General features: G+C 46.1%; 1 protein-coding gene across 1 annotated transcript in view; it reads right to left on the bottom strand.

Moving 5' to 3' along the window:
* Positions 1–21,363, bottom strand: part of LOC140399244 (hemicentin-1-like) — a 492,970-nt gene that overhangs the window by 417,730 nt on the left and 53,877 nt on the right. Inside the window, 2 exon segments of the mRNA XM_072488667.1 lie at positions 13,993–14,115; positions 16,325–16,483. Coding sequence (XP_072344768.1) covers positions 13,993–14,115; positions 16,325–16,483 — 282 coding nt within the window.

Genomic DNA, 21,363 nt, shown 5'->3' with positions numbered 1-21,363 from the left:
TCAGTTGCACGCGGGCGCTACCCCCCTGACCCCTACCACACAAACCGTAAACGATTCTCACCCCTGCAATACACGGAACCCCGAGATAACTAGCCCCGCGACAGCTAGCAATACCCCGACCTGGTGTGATAAGTTTATCACCTGGTATTCACTCTCATATGTAGTCGAAGCACTCTTACTGCTGGCGATACTTTGCAGTGTCGTACAAATATTTAGAGTTAGGAAATTGCGAAAGAGAGCATATCGCTCTCGCACCCCGGTATACAGGTTTAGGTTCCCCATTTTCGGATTTCACCAGACCCCCGAACCCATTGGGACAGATTAAAGTGCATCCATTTTTCTTCATGTATTCTGTGGAATAAAGAGATGTAAACCTCTGTGTCTGACTGCCAGGCCAGAGAAATTTGTGTGCTGCTATTTTGTACAGGTTAAGATGTATAAATTATTTTTGGATTGTTTGAATGAGGATAGTTTATTGAGAAGAGTTAGAGGTTCCAGTTTTTTATTTTTCTGTAATGTATGTATTAATGTCATAGCGCCCCGTAGAGTTTTATGATAATGAATGTATTTGAAATGGTTTAGGTAAAATTGTGTTGCATAGGATAGGACAGTGTAGAGCCTAAGTTTGGGTGCCCTGTTTGGTCAGAGGATGAAGACGACGTAGTAGTGTGATCCTTCACGCTTCGCGTTGAGGATCACAAGGAGGGTGTGTAGCCATCTGGGATGGCCACGTCCCGATTACAAAATGGACACTTGCAAAGAATGCAGGGAAAATTGGATAATACTGAGAAACAAGCAGTTGCAAGGTCTGTCTGTTGATTAGAGCCTTAGCTCTCAGACAAGACAGAAACTGCTAAGCCATCTACATACTAATGAGCCATCTCCGGGGACAAAAGGGAAACATTTAGATAAACAATGTCAAGGCAGACACCGCGGCGCCAGAGGAGACTCAAATAAAGCAAACCAACGGCCACCTCGGACACGCCCAGCAACCAGCGAACCCACCCCTCTATTGGAGGAAGATCGATACGAATGATTGGAAAAGGCCCAATTAATTGCGGCCAAGTTCAAGGCCCGCCCAAAAGCGCGCAAAGCCTTTTTAGGTATAAAAGGTATTCCCCAAGGGAGAATCTTTCTTCTTTGGCCTTGGCTCTCAGCGAAGAGAGACATGCCGAGTTGCTGCATCAGACCAAGTAAGTTCCAAGTCAACGCACGCTACGAGATAGACGCTCCTAGTTGCTATCCTGTAAACAGCTCAACCCAGCAGTCTCAGAACCGAACAACGGCCATTGTTCCTCTGACTGAGTGGGCACCCGAAGCTAAGTATAGGCTTTAGTAATAGTGTTAGTCTAGTTTGTAGAGTTTTATGCATGAGTAGATTTGACTGTGTGTAAATAAATGAGCATTGCTTCTGAACTTACTAACTGGTGTATCGAGTCTTTGATCAGTATTCGGTTCTGAACCTTGTGGCAGTGTCGAAAGATTCCTGGCAACTCTTGAGCAAACGTAATTAAACAGAGCCAAATTAAGAGACAACACCAAAGAGAGCAACAGCCTGTTGATATCCACCCAAGAGTTCTCAGGAACCTGGACAATTGCTGTGCGATTCTATGTTTTAATAGCTTACTGCAGTCCCATAGACTGGAAAGAAGCTAACATCATATATATTTTAATGTATTTTATTACAAACATGTATCAAAACAGGTTACTGCAAATAAGCACCCCGGGAAACATACTTCCCAGCAATTAACTATACAGTCTGGGGCAGCACCGTGGCACAGTGGTTAGCATTGCTGTCTACAGCGCTGAGGACCCGGGTTACAAATCCCGGCCCTGGATCACTGTCCGTGTGGAGTTTGCACATTGCGTGGATTTCACCCCCACAACCCAAAGATGTGCAGGTTAGGTGGATTGGTCAAGCTAAATTGTCCCTTAATTGGGACAAAAAAATAATTGGGTACTCTAACTTTATTTTTAAAAAAGAAATAAAAAACGATACAGTCTGTACAGATCCCCCCCCCCCCCCCCCCCCCCATACAAAGGGAAAGAGGCTAATATAATCCTTATCTCAGATAAGAGGAGATAGTACAGACCTGGATAACTAAAGGCCTATTAGATTAACATAACGTAAAGCTGTCTGAGGGAATAATTAGGGATGTTGTGTATAAGTATTCAGACAGAGAGGCACATCTTATGATGCCCAATAGGGAGTCAAAGAAGAAAAGGTCATGTCTTGCAAATTGAATGGAATTTTCTGAACAATTGACCAGGACGATGGATGGGGAAGCGCAGCTATACACTGAAAATTCCAAAACTCTTTTGACATGGTAACGCACACAAGAGGATTCGCGATAAGATTGTTGTGGTAATCTGATGGTAAAATATTGAGCTGGGTGAGAACTGGCTGGAAGGCAGTAATTAGATATAGATTTGGATCTGTTTAGGAAGTTGGTCCCCAATGGTGACCTATGGGATCGATGTTGGACCATTGCTCTTTATTTGTATGATTGATGATACTAGGACATGTGTGAATATTCACACTGTAGATTTGAATGCTTTAGGCAGATCTTTGATATATTGGAGGGCTTGGGTTCATTACTGGCAAACAATGTTTAATTTGGAAAAGTGCAGTTCTGTCCAGGTATGTGGAATGAACACTCAACAGTGCAAAGCATTAACGGAGTAGGAGAAAGAGATAGTTCTGGATAGTCTCGTTCATGCTGTCATGTGAGTGTCCCTTTAAGAAAGGTTTTTGTCTCATTCGTTGTGTGGATAAGCTGGGTTTTGGCTCTGTGAGTTTTATTTTCGCTTTTGATATTGACTGCTGTGGACTCGAAGAGAAAAGAAGTATTTTCTCTGTCTTTTTTTTTTAACTGTTCCAGTAAAAAATCACCTTGGTGGTGGCCTTGGAGATATAATTGCTCTCTGGAAGGAATTCAAATCTTCTGGTTGAAAAGTGGAAGAGAGTTTCAGTAACAACAGTCTTATTCAACTGAGAATACAGTGTTCTGGGCCACGCCTTTGAAAAGGGGTTTCTAGTTTTAATTGGATTTTGTTGTTGAATTGGAACAGATAAGGGGGAATTCATTAGAGTTATGCATAGATTACTTTTGCTGTGTGGAGTCTTTATGTTTGTAATTGATAAAAATTTTTGCTGTGTGCGTTTATACAAATGTTAACTAAATTCTTAGAATAAAACTTGTTTTTTTTGATTAAAAGCGCCTAAGAAGTGTTGAATCATACCTGAAGTGAAGGCTCTTGTGCTCATCCGAGACAAATTCAACATAAAGGTTATAGGTCAGGTGGACTCCATAATACACTTTGGTGTTTTAAACCCTGGCCCATAACAAAATTTTGCTAAACGTTCAAGAACTATATCTGAAAGCAATAGCCATAATGAATGGGGTGTTGGGTGCATGTCTAAGATAACTGACTATGTGACAAGGCATGCTATTCTATCCTTGTACAAGGCCTGATCAGTCTTCAGTTAAAATAGTGTGCACATTTTTGGTTTGCCTAGGTGGTGGTCGATATTGAGGGTTTGGAAGAGTGCAGAGAATTAGTCACCAGACTAATTCCTATTCTGAAGTATCTCAGTTACAAAGAATAGCTAAAATTGCAGGGAGAGACCTGACTGATTTGTACAAGACGATAAAGCGAGTAGGCTGTGTTCAAGTTGACAATGTTGTTCCAATTAAATAGGTTAGGGTCACAATTTTAAGTTGTTTAAGGCCAGTTCATGTCCAGCATCAGGAGGTGGGTCTTTTCCCAGAGAATGGTGGCCCTGGGGACAGGCTGGTAGTGAACATCACTTTGGTGAACACCAGGACGGCGAATTTGGTGAATGGTTGGACCTGCTTCGGGGTGGGCTGGAGATCACCTCTTAGAAAAGGCAGGCACAAAGTAACATTAACCAGGACCGGAATGACCTCTTAAGTAGCACAATTGTGCGGGACAGACTGGATGAATTAGAGGGCCTTTTCCTGTCTGTCATTGTTCAAACGTTCATAGGAGGCAGAAACCAAAATCTTACACTCTTGAGAAATTAGTTTGGCTACTGGTCAGAATGAATCCATGGCACAGAGCCATGCTGAACTTCACACTGACGGGCAATAAATCGTCAATCTCGCACTGGCGCAGTGGTTGGTCTAAGTTCATGGTTACGCCACGTTGTTTGACAAAGTGGAGAGAACATTATTCTGTTACCGGCCTTTTCTATACAGGAGGAGAGAATTAGCTCATTGATGCCTTGGGCCTAGTTTCAAACTCCAGTCCAGAATGAAGAGGCTTAAGTCTCCTTTGCAACAGCTGCAAGTGGTCTTTATTGAGATCTGTGGTGTTCTTTGTAATTCTGTTATCAGGATGGATGACGTAGTGTTCACAAAGACCTCAGAAGCTAAGTTCATTAACAAAGCTAACTTTTATTTACACTGCTTATTAAAGCTCGACCACTTACTCCGATAGTAAACAATTATCTAATAATCTACAATCCACACTCTACTAACACTAGTCTCTACACTCTATTTATAACTGTACTCTACACTCACCAGACCTCTCCTCTGCACTCTCTCCAGCCCTCTCCCAGAAGCCTGTGAGTCAGTGCTTTATACTGTTCTACATCTAGCTCCATCTAGTGGTTAATTATGATATGACATTAACTCTTTGTATACTGAACATTTCACATCAGGTCACAAGTTCCACTTCATGCATCTGCCACACAAAGGACCATGGGAAATCTGTAAGTGCGGAAAGTAAAGATTTTATTCTTCAGTCATGTAGGGCACTGCTGAGACCGCATCTCGAATACTGTGTGCTGTTTTGGTCTCCTTATTTAAGGAACAATGAAAATGTGTTGGAGGCGGTTCAAAGGAGGGTTACCAGATCGATACCTGGAATGAACGGGTTGTCTTATGAGGATAGGTTGGACGGACAGAGCTCGTTTCCACTGGCGTTTAGATGAGTGAGGGGTGACTCGATTGAAGTATACAAGATCCTGAATGCTTTTGACAAGACTAACACAGAAATGATATTCCCTCTTGTGGGCGAGTCCAGAACTAGGGGGCACTGATTTAAAATTAAGGGTCGCCCTTTTAGGACAGATATGAGGAGAAACATTTTCATTTCTGAGGGCTGTGCAACTTTGGAACTCTCTGGCTCAGACGATGGTGGAGGGGGGGAGGGGGGGGGTCACAATGGCGTAGCAGGATTGAAGGGGTGAATGGCCTACTTCTGCGCCTATTGCGTACGTTTGTAAATGCAACTTGAGTGGGAGATGCTGCCCTATGATTGGGACAGCGTAGAAGGAGCTTTGCTTTTAACAATGTAGAGTCTCCAACCAACCTCAGTACACTAGATGCTCCCAATAACAATATCTTTTACTCCCCATTGTTGACCTTCACCTCGATAAGCACAAAATCCATCATCAGTGAAACATAAAAACATCCAGCTGTTGAAAATGCATTATCGCCAAGATGGTAGACTTGTAGACCGTGTAAATTTACAGATATGTGAGGAAAGTGGAACGGGGTGAGTCAGCATTGTGACATTATAGAAATGTTCAGTATACAAAGAGTTAATGTCATGGTACAATTAACCACTAGATGGAGCAAGATGCAGTACTATATAAAGCACTGACTCTCAGGCTTCTGGGAGAGGTAAGGCTGGAGGAGAGTGCATAGGAGAGATCTAGAGAGGATAGAGTACAATTAGAGTTAGAGTATAGAGACTAATGATAGTACAGTGTAGATTACTAAAATTATTGTTTACTATAAGAGTAAGTGGTTGAGTTTTATTTACGTAGTGTAAATAAAAGTTAGCTTCGTTAATCAACTTAACTTCTGTGGTCTTTGTGAACCCTACGACATCCATCATGATAACAGAATCACAAAGAACACCACAAGCATGGCTCCGCTTGGTAACTCATCGAGTGCTGGTGGTGATACGAGGGGTGAAAATCTGCTCAGTCTCGCTTCAAGCCACAACAATATAGGCCCAGCCTCCTACACCGTTGTTTTGAGGTTTTCCTCCAGAAAGAACACTTCCGGAAGCTCATTCCTTATCAGAAGTCTGGTTGAAGGCCGGGACTATAATGCTGGGTGCCCCGATAACCTGGTAGAGAAGGAATATCGAGGGTCAGGAGAGCGCGATGACTGAGAAGATGGAAAGTTCCCCAATATCAAGAGCGTAGGGGAAAAAAAATAACTGACAACTGGAGACCTCACAGCAAGTCCTGATCCCAGCACAATGAAGAGATCAACACTTTTGTATTCTGCATCGCAACGGACTAGAGAGCACACACAATTCTCTGGGGCCAAGAATTAAGGAGGAGCATTTTGGGAGAAAAAAAAAACAAGGTTCAAGAGAGCATGGCCCAAAACTGTGGCTGACCCTGCCTCGGATGTTCCTCAAGTCCAGCTCAGACATTACTTCAGTCCATCCAAAGCGCTAAATCATTTCAATAAAATAAAAACAACTGGGAAGAGCAACTCAAACTCCAACATTGTCTGGCAGCCAAGGCTATGTTTGTATGCTTCCGATCGTTGCCATGTCAACCAGCACCATTCTGTTCTGACATGATAGAGTAACAATATCATACTTGTGGTTTGCGATCCAAAAATTGCGCAGTTTTTTTTCTTGCCACATATTAGAGACAACAAATAGGGAAATGTCAATTTTTGGAAGTTGGTGTTAGATCAAGTTATGCACCATAATATCTCGAGTTCCCTTGCCCGCTGTTTTCCATGGGCTCAGAACGTCCACACAGGTTGTGTGCAGTAGTTAAACCCTTGAGGACAATGCTTTATGTATTTAAAGACGACTGCAATTATGGGCAGTCTTTGTTACCAGTTTCCCATTCATAAAAGCAGAAGTGCAAGAAAACGTCAAGACTCTTTGTTCACTACATCTTGGCTACAATTCAGCGATGCCTCGATTGCAGTCGGTACAAACCTGTGCTGATGTTATCAGCCACTAAAGAACTTGAGCAAAAAGACGTCAAAGAAACATAGAAGGTGAATGCACTTTGGAGAGGACAAGGTCATATCGGCAAGTCCAAGGGTTCCCAATCCTGGCTCTTGGAATTGGGACGATGGACAATGGGCTGCCTCCCCACGGCTCGGGACAAGGAAAGGAGCACTGAAGCCACTCTGGCCAATGCCCGTCACCCTGACCCTCTTGACGTGCCTTGATCCATCCAAGCTATGGGCTCAATTCGAGCTGTTCACACCCCACCTTCTCTGATGTTGTTGGTTCAGGGGCAGCGTAGGTCTGAGAGGAGAGGATTGAACCTTCCTCTCGGTCGCGCAGTACTGCGGTTCGTTGGGGAGAAAAATCAATGTTTCTTTAGTGTTGTGGAAGGGTGTAATAATCTGCAGCAGGTGCAATCAGAAGAGTAACTAAGAGACAATAAAGATGATTGAGCAGGTCACTTAGGGAGCAATGATAGGGTCAGGGTGCGGTCACATTATGGCTGACTATATTGTAGCCTGTGTTTACTGCCTTCACTGAATTGTGGCTTATCTGAATTGGCGGCCACTGCCAATGTTCCCGGACCAGCCTCCCCAAACAGGCGCCGGAATGTGGTGACTAGGGGCTTTTCACAGTAACTTCATTGAAGCCTACTTGTGACAATAAGCGATTATTATTATTATGTGGCTTCCAGCAGCCCCAAAATGTCCTCTCGCTCCCCAATGGCACCCCCCAGTGCTACCATCAACAATGTTTACTAATTTACTGCCTCAAACGTTAATACTGACGCCTAGAAGAAACAATTGAATGGAGATTGATTGGCTAGGAATGGAAAATGACTTCCACATGATGGAGGATCCCAGCTGAGAGTGTTGCAATGAATTTTAAATCCCTGAAAAGGCTGCTGGCGTGAAGAATTGAAGAAGAAGAAAAAACGCAATCAACAACACTCTTGTTATCGTCTAATCTTCCCCAGATGTTGGACCTATTGCTGTTAAATCCACTTACAGTACACAAGTGAAAACCTGGCACTGTCTCAGGCAGTGGCCAGGGTTACTTGTAAAACAGAGAACAACATAAACTTTTTCTAACACGTCAGGTAATTTTTAAAAGTTCCCTTCCTAATCCCAGGGTGACTTTTAATGGGGGAATTTTTACTAAGTCTGCTCATTACTTTTGGACACAAAGTTCTTTGTCTTTTCCTTTGCTCTCCCCAGCCTCGCACCCATGACTTATCCCAGTGCACCGCCACACCTGCCCACGAGGAGGCGCCCCGTCATGACCCTGCTCGTCCCAGCTTGGAGATTCTCAATTCAACACAGTTCAGCATGCTCACTGAGCACAATGCATTGTAAAACCAACCACGACCCCCATCTCAAAATAGTCCACTCAACTGAGCTCAGGTCAATTCCCCAAGTTGGAGATTCTCCCTAACTCCAAGCGAAGGAGGAATTGGGGGTTTGATGGAACACTCACCACTCACCTGGATCAGTGCAGCTCCAACAGCACTCAGGACAAAGCAACCCTCCTGATTGGCATCCCATCCACCACCTCAAACATTCACTTCCTCCACCACCGACACACAATGGCAGCCGGGTGCACCATCTACACGATGCACTACAGCATCTCACCAAGGCTCCTTAGACAACACCTTCCCAACCCGCAGCCTCTGCCATCTAGAAGTAGAAGGGCAGCAGAAACATGGGACCATCATCGCTTTGCAAGTTCCCCTTCAAGCCACTCACCATCCTGATTCCTTCACTATTGCTGGGCAAAAATCCTAGAACACTCTTCCTAACAGCTCTGTGGGTGTACATACACCACATGGGCTGCAGGGGTTTAAGAAGGAACTCACCACCACCTTCATAAGAGCAATTTGGGATGGGCAATCATTGCTGACATTGCCAGTGATGCCCCCCATCCCCTGTAAGAATAGTGAAGATCCGGTCAGTAGGAGGTGAGTGATGTTAGCTGACAGATGCACAGGGTGATCACCTTCTCCAATGTTATGACTGAAGTCAGATGCATTCCCTGTTCAGACTCCAGAGCAGTCGCCAGCTCCTCCACTTCCAGTGTACGGGGAATGGCTTAAAACTGAGAGACACCAGCGTTGCTATCACAGCGAGGGATGCATAACTCCCTCAGCAGCTGAGGTGACCTAGCAAGCACGCAAACCGAGGAACGAATGGAAACTCGTGCTCGCTGCATTCTCATCTGTTTCGGGATTTTGGTGAAGTGAACATGGAGGAGAAAGAGCTCGGAGGGATTTGAGGAAACATCCCACAGACGACAGAGAGCAGCCCAGAACATTTCACACTCCAGCCGCTCTTCTGGCTGGTTTGCTGCCTGAAGCTCTGTGTGAAGCCTGACTTTAGCAGGCTGATCCTGTTCAGAGTGCAAGAGAAAATGGTGTTTGCCTTGTCAGCTGTCCAACTAACTCTGGCCACGCTCTGCCCTGCCTTTTAATTGCATATCATTAAAATAACCCAGTTACAGCCCCCATTATGTTGCCAATGATTCACATACTTCTTACTCATTAAAAACCCACAGAAATGTAGATTTCATTAACTGCACAAAGGTAGATAATGAAGTTGAGGAATTAGTGCAGTTTACAGCCATCCCAAGGCCTTTTCTTCAAGTCCAGCAAGGATTTAGGGGCTGGGTCATGCATTTGTACCAGGACCAACCTTGATCTTCCAATTGGCTGCTCTTACTGGGGTAAAGCATCACTCCACATGCTTTTTAAACTCCATACTTGGTGTCACCACAGCGTTTGCCTTGATTTGCCTCGGCCTTGGGCTCTGAATGTTCTGGAATTTTCTCGGGAATCCGAACCCTCGTTTCTCTCCAAGAAGGAGTGCCTGCTCGGTGCCGTTGCTGAAGTCACCGTTGCCCCTCCCCAAGGCCCCTGCGCAGGCCTTAGCCCCCATTTGCTTCCTCATCAAAATGAAGCAGCCAAAATCTGGAGCCGTGCGACATGGCACAATTATCATCACGGCACAGATGGAGGCCATTCAGCCCGATGAATCCATGCCAGCTCTCCCTAGAGCAACCCAGTCAGTTCCATTTCCCAGCTCAATCCACACAGTCCAACAAGTTTATTTCCTTCATGTCTCCACCCACTTTCTGTAGTGATATTCAGATATCAATATATATGATCAATGTATGTAAATGTAGTACAGTCATTTCAACACTAGATGACTCAGTCAAATACTATAAGAACTAGTTTCCCGCCTTTTCTAAGTCAGATGACATGATGATGTGATTTGAAATGAAATGAAATGAAATGAAAATCGCTTATTGTCACAAGTAGGCTTCAATGAAGTTGCTGTGAAAAGCCCCTAGTCGCCACATTCCGGCGCCTGTTCGGGGAGGCTGGTACGGGAATTGAATCGTGCTGCTGGTCTGCCTTAAAAGCCAGCGATTTAGCTCAGTGTGCTAAATTTAACAGTGAACAAGCAAGACATTGAATAGCTAGAGTGGGAGAAGCTGGAACTAGTTTGTTATAATAGTGTATAGTTATATAGTTATCTGTATTGTACTTTAATTCTTTATTGTTAGTTTAGTATTCAGTAAAAGAACTCACATTTATTATTTTATTACTCATTAAATAGTTCATCTTTCAACAAGACGACTATTGGTCATTTTATCATCCTGGTGGATTCAAGAGTAATATATATATTTTAGATAAGTCATTATTTAAAATTTAACACTTTCTTTTTGAAATCACTGACCATGTCCGCTTTCACAACCGTCGGAGACAGTGAGTTCCAGCCCATTACCACTCGCAACGTGAAAGCGTTCTCCCCCACACCTCCACCCCCCCACCCCCCCACCCACCTCTTGCCTAAATCTGGCTCCCCTCATCCTTGTCCCATCAGCTAATGGGAATGACATGTCTGTCTCGAAAGTTGCATCTTTGCTCTCCCCACTTTCCCGCCATCATCTCACGCCTAACAATAAACACTCCTTATATCCACTTACATTAGGAATGTTCAATTGGCAGCATGGTGGCGCAGTGGTTAGCACTGCTGCCTCACGGCGCCGAGGACCCGGGTTTGATCCCGGCCCCGGGTCACTGTCCGTGTGGAGTTTGCACATTCACCCCGTGTCTGCGACGGCCTCAGCCCCACTACCCAAAAAGATGTGCAGGGTAGGCGGATTGGCCACGCTAAGTTGCCCCTTAATTGGGAGAATAAAAGAATTGGATACTCTAAATTTATTTTTAAAAATGCAAGAGGAATATTCAGTAAACAATAGCCAGAGAAGGAAATGCATTAAAACCAGACACAGAGCAAGAAGTAACTCCACCGTCTTGAGAAGAGGATGAGTAATGTATCAAACACATAACATGCACAAGAACCTCACTCCGGTACTTTCAGAATGTGAATTGTCATTTGGCAATGAGGAAAATCTTCAGAAGATCCAAAATGACATACTTCATCAACAAAATTATGATCTCCACATTGAAGTTTCGTAGCGTCAGAGAATCCCTACAGCTCATGAGGAGGCCAGTCGGCCCATTGATACTACACCGACTCTCTGAAAGAGAACCCTACCTAGGACACTCCCCCGCCTATCTCTGCAGCCCCACCAAAACCCCATATCTTTAGACACTAAGGGGCAATCCCCCTAACCAACACATCTCTGGATTGTGGGAGGAAACCGGAGCACCCGGAGGAAACCCACGCAGACACAGGAAGAACGTGCAAACTCCATGCAGGCAGTCACCCAAGGCCGGAATCGAACCTGGGTCCCTGGAGCTGTGAGGTAGCAGTGCTAACCACTGTGCTACCAAGAGCAAAGGCAAACTATATTCGCAGTATAGGAAATACCATCAGTATAGGCACCAACCTCCTAACAATCCTCTTTGTGTTACTGACAACCATCACAGACACTGTGGAAGGTCCCAAGAGCTCCGAGCTTAACAGCAACGCGCCCCCCCCCCCCCCACCCCCACCCCAGTGTGGTAGGTACTGAGCTCCGATTGGTGCCACCCTTTCCAATCTCAGCCAGGCCAGCACCAAGATGGGCAGGGTCATCAACAGGTGTTGCAAGTGGCACCTCTTTTATTCTGTGCCAGGCAAGATGGGGAGGGGGGGGGGGGGGGGGGAGAAAAAAAATCTGCCAGTGCCCCGGATGACCAGACTTTTTTTTTCATCCTTGGGAGGTTGGCATCGGTGCCTACTCCAGGATTTATCAGCTACCCCAAGTGCTCTTTAGAAGGTGATGGTGAGCTGCCATCTTGAACCGCTCATGTTCTTGTGGCTTGACATAGAGGTTGTGATACAACTATCAAACGATTGTTATGGGGCGTCACGGTGGCACAGTGGTTAGCACTGCTGCCTCACAATGCCAGGGACTCGGGTTCATATCCGGCCTTGGGTGACTGTGTGGAGTTTGCATGCTCTCCCAGTGTCTGTGTGGGTTTCCTCCGGGTGCTCTGGTTTCCTTCCAAAGGATGGGCAGGGTAGGTGGATTGGCCATGCCAAAATTGCCCCTTAATGTCCAATGGTATGCAGGTTAGGTGGGGTTATGGGGATAGGGCAAGAGAATGGGTCTAGATCCTCTTTCAGAGGGTCGGTGCAGAATCATTGGGCTGAATGGCCTCTTTCAACACTGTACGGATTCTACAATTCTGTGAATGGAGTTGGGAAGCTCAGTTGGTCGCACCCTCACCTCGAGCCAGACGTTTGTGCGCTCAAGAACCACTTGAGCACAAAAATCAAGGCTGACACTCCCGTGCAGCAAAGCGAAGTGCAGCAGTGACATCTTTTGATTGAGATGTTAACCTGCCCCTCAGATGGCCAGTGTCGATCGCTCGGTCAACGTCAAAAACTATCAGATTCTTTGGTCATTGTCATATTGCCGTTCGTGCACATATTGTCCATGCCTTTCCTGCATGACAACAGTGACTACATTACAAAGTATTTCATTGGCTGAAAAGAACTGTGACCACAGAGGGCGCTACATAAATGCTAGTCTGTCTTTCTTTCAGATTGCTGTGTGCCTGGAGTCAGGTATAGGCCAGGCCAGGACGGCAGATTTCCTTCCTTAGAGGACAACACTAAAGCAGTGGATTTTTGCGACAAATGTCGCCATTATGGTTTCCTGCTGGAAGACAGGAGCTCACCACAGTCCCTTAGGCAGCACCTTCCAACCCCACAACACCTACCACTGAGAAGGACAAGGGCAGCAGATACCTGGAAACCCCAGCATCCTGACTTGGGACTATATCGCTGCTTCTTCACTGTTGCTGGGTGAAAATCCTGGAACGCCCTCCCTAACAGCACTGTGGGTGTACCTACACCTCAGGGACTGCAGCGGTTCAAGAAGGCTGCCCACCGCCACCTTCTCAAGGGTAACTCGGGATGGGCAATAAATGTTGGCCTAGCCAGCGACACCCACATCCTGTAAATGAATGTTTAAAAGTTATACAGAGCAATGTGCTGAAGGTAGGCCTAATCGAAGCCTATATAATTTTGAAGGGTGCAGGTAGCGTGGATAGGAAGATGCTATTCCCTTTGTTTGAGGGATCCGTATCACGGGGCATATATTTAGGGGACGAGGTTCAGAGGGGATTTGAGGAGAAACGTTTTGACCCAGAGGGTGGTGGGGATCTAGATCTCACTGCCTGAAATGATGGCAGAGGCAGAGACGCTCAAAACATTTAAAAAATATTTCAATGTGCACTTGAAGTGCTGGATCAAGGCTTCTGCTCAAGAGTTGGAAAGTAGGATTAAGCTGAATGGTTCCTTGTTGGCCAACATCGTTACAATGGGCAGAATGGCCTCCTTCTGTGCTGTAGATTCCCATGATTCGTCAAGATCCTTGGTTTGATTTCACTCCAGACTGGCGATCGGAACAGGGAGACGGATATCAGCCAGGGTTCCTTCTCCTGATCACCTTTCAGTGACCCGGGCTTCGAGCCCAATGGGTTTCTGAAAGCATTCAACCCCGTCTCCTGGGAAACATCCATTGGGGGGGAAAAGAAAAAGAGTTGCGTTAATGGCTGTATCGGCTTACCTCGTTGACCTGCTGTTTATCCAGGTGGAAGATCTGTCCGGAGCTGGTTGAAGCCACTTCTTCAAACGCCCGATATCCAGGATGGCCTCTGTCCCCACAATCACCAGTCAACACGAACACGACCTGGTTCAGACAAGAGAATCCATCACTTTAATCCACTCGCAATGTCATTTTCCCCTCAGCCCCATAGACTTACACTCGGTGGTAAAAGTCAAACATATTTTTTTCACAAGAAATAGGGTTCTAGAAATAAGCCAAATTGATTTTGAACCGACACAAGTGATAATGCTGGAAATCTGAAATAGCAACAAAAGAAATGCTGGGAATACTCCGCAGCTGCAGCCGGACTCAGTTTTACTCTCCCCATAGACACTGCCAACTCATTGAGCATTTCCAATACTTTCTGCTTTAATTTTGAAACAACAGGCTCGTTTAACAATAGCCGTTCACCTTCCTGTGGGCCTGCAACACCTGACAATAGCAGCAAAAGTATTAAAGTTTTAGAAGATGTCCTTTTGTTACTTGCAGGATGTTGAGGAGAGGAAACAGAGGAAAGGAGAAGGGGACAGGAGAGGGAAGGGGATCAGCGAACGGGGCAGGCGGGCGGGGGTGCACTAATCGCACGAGGAAGGATGAAGGGGGACAGCAGTTCCAGGGGTTGGGGTGGAAAAGTGCAGCAATCAGGTGAGGGAGGGGTGGGCAATGATCGGGCGACGGAGGGAAGGCAAAGGCCTGTGATGGGAAGGGAACGTTGGTGAGCGTGTGGTGACCAGGAGAGGGAGGGAGGCCATCAGTGGCTTTAATGTGGGCCTGTAAAAAACACGCCTGCGACTCCTGACTCGACATTCAGATAAGCATCTCTTTTACAACAATTCACATTTTGATGGGGGCCTGCAGAGGATCCGGCCCTGATCAACAGACCTCGTACAAGCCACATTGCCCAGAAGGCACAGGGCAACCGTACCAATTTACATATAAAGCCCCTAATGCCTATTTCAGATGTGGGCTCTTTACATAGAAGTTTGATTTCATAGAATTTACAGTGCAGGAGGCGGCCATTCGGCCCATCGAGTATGCACCGGCTCCTGGAAAGAGCACCCTTCCCAAGCCCACACCTCCACCCTATCCCCATAACCCAGTAACCCCACCCAACACTATGGGCAATTTTGGACACTAAGGGCAATTTAGCATGGCCAATCCACCTAGCCTGCACATCTTTGGACTGTGGGAGGAAGCCGGAGCACCCGGAGGAAACCCACGCACACACGGGGAGAAAGTGCAGACTCCGCACAGACAGTGTCCCAAGCCGGGAATCGAACCTGGGACCCTGGAGCTGTGAAGCAATTGTGCTAACCACTATGCTACCGTGCTGCCCTTTACAGCCTTTACCAATACACAGGGCAGTGCACATCCCGCGCATAATGAGTGCACCTACCCAACTGTCACATTACCCCCTCAACATCAGGTTACTGATCATATTTCTTGTGATCAAAACCTTACCTCCTGTTGCTCACTTTTAGTCAGACTTTTGTGTCAACCTTTCCCGAGACTGGGCCCTACAATTTTAATGAAACAGCCTCTGGAAAGGTAGTACTGTAATTACAGCCTCTCCGAGACTCCCAATTCCTCAGCCCATCCTGTAGAGAAACTGCTGAGGGCAGAACCAACACGGTTTCTAAAAACAATGAATTCAATCACTACAAATTGGATACTCTAAAAAAAAATTTTTTTAAACTAGCTTCTCCCATGCTCTGCCTGGACGCCAACTACAGGTCCACACTGTCATAATATACACCAGTACATCATGGTGCAGACACACACTGATGGACACACAGTGGGACCAATCAACATACACAACACCGCAGCCAATCACCAGTGAGAGCACACGCACTATAAAGACAGGGGACATCAGAGTTCCTGCTCTTCGGAGTAGCAGCCAGCTAGGAGCACAGAGCTCACAGCCTGCAACACAGACATTCACCATGTGCTGAGTGCATCAACTGGTTAGGACAAGGCAAAGGTCTTTAGTTAAAGCTGGTATCGTATTTACCCACAGTTCATGTTTAAATAGTTAACGTTTTAATAAAATAGTGTTGCACTACTTCAAGTGTTGGTGACCTGTATGTGATCCAGAACACCCAACACATCACACACTGGCATTGCTCCATGAGGAAGCAGCAGGGTGAATCAGCACTAAAACATCGGGAGAAAAGTATCGATCTGTAACTCACTCACTGAATCAGTATACCCGATTGGAACGTTCAGGCTCTTTGTCACGTGTGGGCACTTACAGGCCAGCCCTGTGCCATCTCAGCTACCCCAGCCTGCCTACCTGGGACTGCTTCAGTTGGATGAGTTGTAGAACGTCCTTTGTCAGCTGGTAGTCCTTCGCCCGGGCATCAGTGAAGACGTAGATAAAAGAACTGGGTTGGGATACCTCGAGTGCTCGCTTAATCGCTCCCAGACACATCTCGGGGCAGTCTCCTCCACCCTGCAAACAAGAAGGATAAATTCAGACCCATCAATGGCTCTACAGTCACTGTTTGGTCCCATGTTTCTCATGGGGCCAGCTGCCCACTTGACTGTGGAGCATCTGAAGGGAAAGCACGTTACATTGTGGGTACATAGCTTGGGGCAGCACGGTAGCCTTGTGGATAGCACAATTGCTTCACAGCTCCAGGATCCCAGGTTCGATTCCAGCTTGGGTCACTCTCTGTGCGGAGTCTGCACATCCTCCCCGTGTGTGCGTGGGTTTCGTCCGGGTGCTCCGGTTTCCTCCCACAGTCCAAAGATGTGCAGGTTAGGTGGATTGGCCATGATAAATTGCCCTTAGTGTCCAAAATTGCCCTTAGTGTTGGGTGGGGTTGCTGGGTTATGGGGATAGGGTGGCGGTGTTGACCTTGGGTAGGGTGCTCTTTCCAAGAGCCGGTGCAGACTCGATGGGCCGAATGGCCTCCTTCTGCACTGTAAATTCTATGAAATCTATGAAATCTATGAAATGAAAACAGGCCTCAACCGAAGTCAAAAGGAACACAAAGCACTTCCTTCCAGGGTCTATTATTCATGATAGAGATTCCGGGAATGGTTTTTCCATAGGTAAGGGGAGGCGGTTGTGGGTACATAGGTTAACAACAGCAGTCTCACCCCTGCCAAGGTCCAAGGTCAAATAGCACAGGTGAGCACAGGGGTCCAGCAACGTGTGACTCTCGCTTACTGCTAACAACCTCTACAGTTGAAAAAAAAATCCCTCAAAACATTACGCCAAGAAAAGTAGGAGCCATGTTTGTATTCTGCAGATAAAAAGTTAATCATTATGCTGCACTTGTAAGTTTCAAATGATTAATGAAAATTATCATGTTTTCCATAAACTGTTTTGAGTTGCGTAGCCACACTATGGCTACAGATAATTTGTGGAACAGGTTATATGGTTGGGACCATCATTGTTTCCAAAATTGCCCCTTAATTAAAAAATAGAAAAAAAATTGCTTCCAAAATAGCTGAGACAATAACGTTTTCTGAACGTGCCAATATAAGCTATGTTTTGTCAAGAAAATCTGTCGGCAAAAAGAGTCTGAATCTAAAGTTAAAGTTTGTTTTAAAGATGACTTTACAAATAAAAATTAGAGTTATGAAAATGTCCAAAAAACCTAATAATTCAGTTAGGTTTTTAAATTTTTTTTTTTGCTTTTGAAACCTAAATTTCATAAACATGTATTTTATTTATTAGATGCAAAGTTATTTATCCTACCAGAGCCACTTGGCAATTTACCAAGTATTTGGTTTTGAAATGCTGAATTTTCGAAGGGCAGGGTTATCCGTGCACCCCTGTGGCGGGTTTTGCGGTGGGGGGGACTTTGCAGTCCCGCCGCTGTCAACGGGTTTTCCCATTGTTCGCACCATCTGCAACCGAAGCGGACCAGAAAACAAAACGGTTTCTTGCGATTGTGCCAGTGGTTAGCACAGCTGCTTCACAGCGCCAGGGTCCCAGGTTCAATCCCAGTCCCGGGTCACTGTGCGTGGAGTCTGCACGTTCTCCCCGTGTCTGCGTGGGTTTCCTCCGGGTGCTCCTGTTTCCTCCCACAATTCCCGAAAGACGTGCTTGTTAGATGAATTGGACATTCTGAATTCTCCCTCAGTGTACCCGAACAGGCGCCGGAGTGTGGCGACTAGGGGATTTTCACAGTAAGTTCATTGCAGTGTTAATGTAAGCCTACCTGTTGACAATAAAGACTATTATTATTATCCTAACTTCAATCTTACTCAGCACCTACTGATGGTGAGTTCATGTGAAAGACTTAAACAGCTGCTATAAACAGAAAATCAAGGAAATGCTGGGTTCTGAATTTCAGGAAACCACAATTGCCAGGCCATTAATCTGAAAAATATTCCATTTCTGGGTGCAGCAGAATGATTTGAATTGTTTAACAATGTTTTACTTTTATTTCAAACTCTGTTTAACATGATCGAGGTTAATCAGAAGGTAATAGATTCCTGATGTTTGAGCAACATGACTGGAATGTGAATACTATCAGTGCAGCCCAATCCTGCAAAGCCCCTCCATTCCTCACATTGTTTGGTCCTTGTCTCTCCCATCACCAGAAAGATGATCTGTCTGTGCTACCAGGCCCCAGCGATTCACTCTCTACCTTACTACCACCCAGCATGTCTTGAAAAACTTCCTTAAAAGAAATTTCTTTGAACGCGCTTTCAGTTCCTCACCCCAACTGGACCCCATTTTCTCATGCCTCCGTGATCCACCTGGTCAAAACCCTCGGACAGTTAGCACTGCTGCCTCACGGCGCCGAGGTCCCAGGTTCGATCCCGGCTCTGGGTCACTGTCCGCGTGGAGTTTGCACATTCTCCCCGTGTTTGCGTGGGTTTCGCCCCTGTGGTAGTATGTATTAGGGGTCATGTGGGACTGGAAGCCCTAATGTCATTGGCTGACAGATCCCGGGTCCTGGTTGGCCGTTGACCTCTAGCTCCGCCCTGAAGGCGGAGTATAAGAAGCCGGAGTCCTCCCCCGCAGGCCATTCTACTATCGAGCTGCGGGGGAACAGACACGCTTAATAAAGCCTCATCGACTTCACTCTATTCGTCTCACGGAGTCTACAGCCCCCACAACCCAAAGATGTGCAAGGTAGGCGGATTGGCCACGTTAAATTGCCCCTTAATTGGAAAAAAATGAATTCGGTACTCTAAATTTCTAAATAAAAAACCCTGGACATGTTCGGCACTTTTTAATGTAAAGCTTCGAAATCCTCATCATTGTTTTCAAATGATTCCATGGCCCCTCCCTCGCTCTCTAACCCCCTCCGGCGTATCAGCTTTCTGAAATTTCTCCTCTGATTCTGGCCCCCGGGCCTGCACATCCCTTACGGTCCATCGTTAGGTGGCAAGGTCCCAACCTCTGCAACTCCCTCCCTAAACCTCTTCGCCTTTCTCCCTCTTATCCTTCAAGGTGTTCCCTCAACCCTATATCATTGAAGAAGCTCAAGGTCATGCCTCACGTAATAAGCCCCAATGGGGTTTAGTGTCACGTCTTGTTTGATAGTTGCTTCTGCGAAGAAGGCTTCAGTACATGAAAGGCGCCATGTCACATAACTATAGAATGGTTACAGGACAGGAGGCCTTTCAGCCTGTTGTGTCTATGCCAGCTCCCTGTAGGAGTAATTGCCCTTGTGCCAATCCCCTGCCTTTTTGAAAGCCGTGCTTGAAGCTGTCTCTACCACACTCTCAGAGAACATTCCAGACCCCAACCACTTTGTGACCCATTTCTTCCTTTGCTGCTCTGGTACCCGATCCTTCCACCAATGGGAACAGTTTCCCCCTATCTGCTCCACCCAGCCCCATCATGACTTTGAACGCCTCGATCAAATCTCCTCTCAGCCAGCTCCATACCATGGAGCCCAGATTCAGCTTCTCCAACGTACCCACGTAGCAAAAGTTCCCCATCCCCGAAACCGTTCTCGTGAATCTTTTCTTCACTGCTTATGAACCAAAAGTTCAAAGACCCAATTCAATACCCGGGAGTTGGGAGTTTCCTGAACTGGCCAACAAACTAAGGATTATTTTAAAAAATGATGCATCATCTTGAATTATACAGGCAGTTGGACCTTTCATGATATTCCTCTATCACCTGAATGGGTGAAGGCATTGAGCCACACACAAGGCTAGGCTTCATGGGCGAGTCTGCCCGCCATAGTGACGACTGCCCATCAGCAATCTAGCGCTGGGGGCAGTGTTAATCGCTTTACAGTGAGAATTCCACCCCTGTGCCTCCCCGTCACAGGTAAAATTCCAGGATGGACAAGGTCAGCCTCTTGAATGGCCATCATAGGCCCAAGGGGCGGGTGGGCTTCCCGAAGCCTCCATTGCACCCCCCCCCCCCCCCATTGAGCACCCTCTCTCCCCATTGAGTGCCTTTCATTCCTTAAACATTCACTCCCTCCATCATTGACGAACTGTGGCAGCAATGTGTGTATCATCCACATGGTGCACTCCAGTAGCTCACCAGGGCACTTTTAACAGCACCTTCCAAACAAGCAACCTCGACCACTCAGGAGGACAAGGACAGCAGATGCATGGGAACATCTGCAAGTTCCCCTGTTATGGTTTTTGTTGTAGCCGCAAAGAGAAAGAATCAGAGGTGATGCACGTCGAGCTCGTATAACACAGTGCAAGGGGGTTATTGACAAGATGCTGCTCGAACAGGAACAATGGTGAACTCCGCAAAAGATCGCGAAACGTTCGGATGATGTCATTGCACTACACCAGCCAATAGTGTTACTCTGTTACATAAAACCCCTCCCTCTTTAATCTTTTAGTGTCCCCGGAATTTTTGCTTAATCAAATACTTGAACACAGATCCAACACATTTTTCCATAACTAACATTGTTATGTTACAGATACATGTGTACATCAGCAAGACAGTCCCTTGCGTGGACATCTGTCTCGTTTTGACAGAACACAACATTCAGGAACTTGGCTCTTATGGGTACTAGGAGTGTCTTCCTGTTCACTGGTCAGTGTTACATCTGGTGAAAGCAACTCAAGAACTGTCTCTGGGTGTGTGGGTGATTCTGTCGTAACAAATTCTGTAATTTTGGCAGTTGTAGTCCTCAAGTCGTGCATAATAATCTAATAATAATATTTATTATTGTCACGAGCAGGTTTACTTAACACTGCAATGAAGTTACTATGAAAATCCCCCAGTTGCCACACTCCGGCGCCTGTTCGGGTACACAGAGGGAGAATTCAGAATGTCCAATTCACCTAACAAGCACGTCTTTCGGGACTTGTGGGAGGAAACCGGAGCACCCGGAGGAAAACCACGCAGACACAGGGAGAACATGCGGACTCCACGCAGATACT

This window comes from Scyliorhinus torazame, chromosome 22, assembly GCF_047496885.1.
Source record: "Scyliorhinus torazame isolate Kashiwa2021f chromosome 22, sScyTor2.1, whole genome shotgun sequence".
Taxonomy (NCBI): domain Eukaryota; kingdom Metazoa; phylum Chordata; class Chondrichthyes; order Carcharhiniformes; family Scyliorhinidae; genus Scyliorhinus; species Scyliorhinus torazame.
This window is presented reverse-complemented; position numbering and strand designations above follow the sequence as displayed.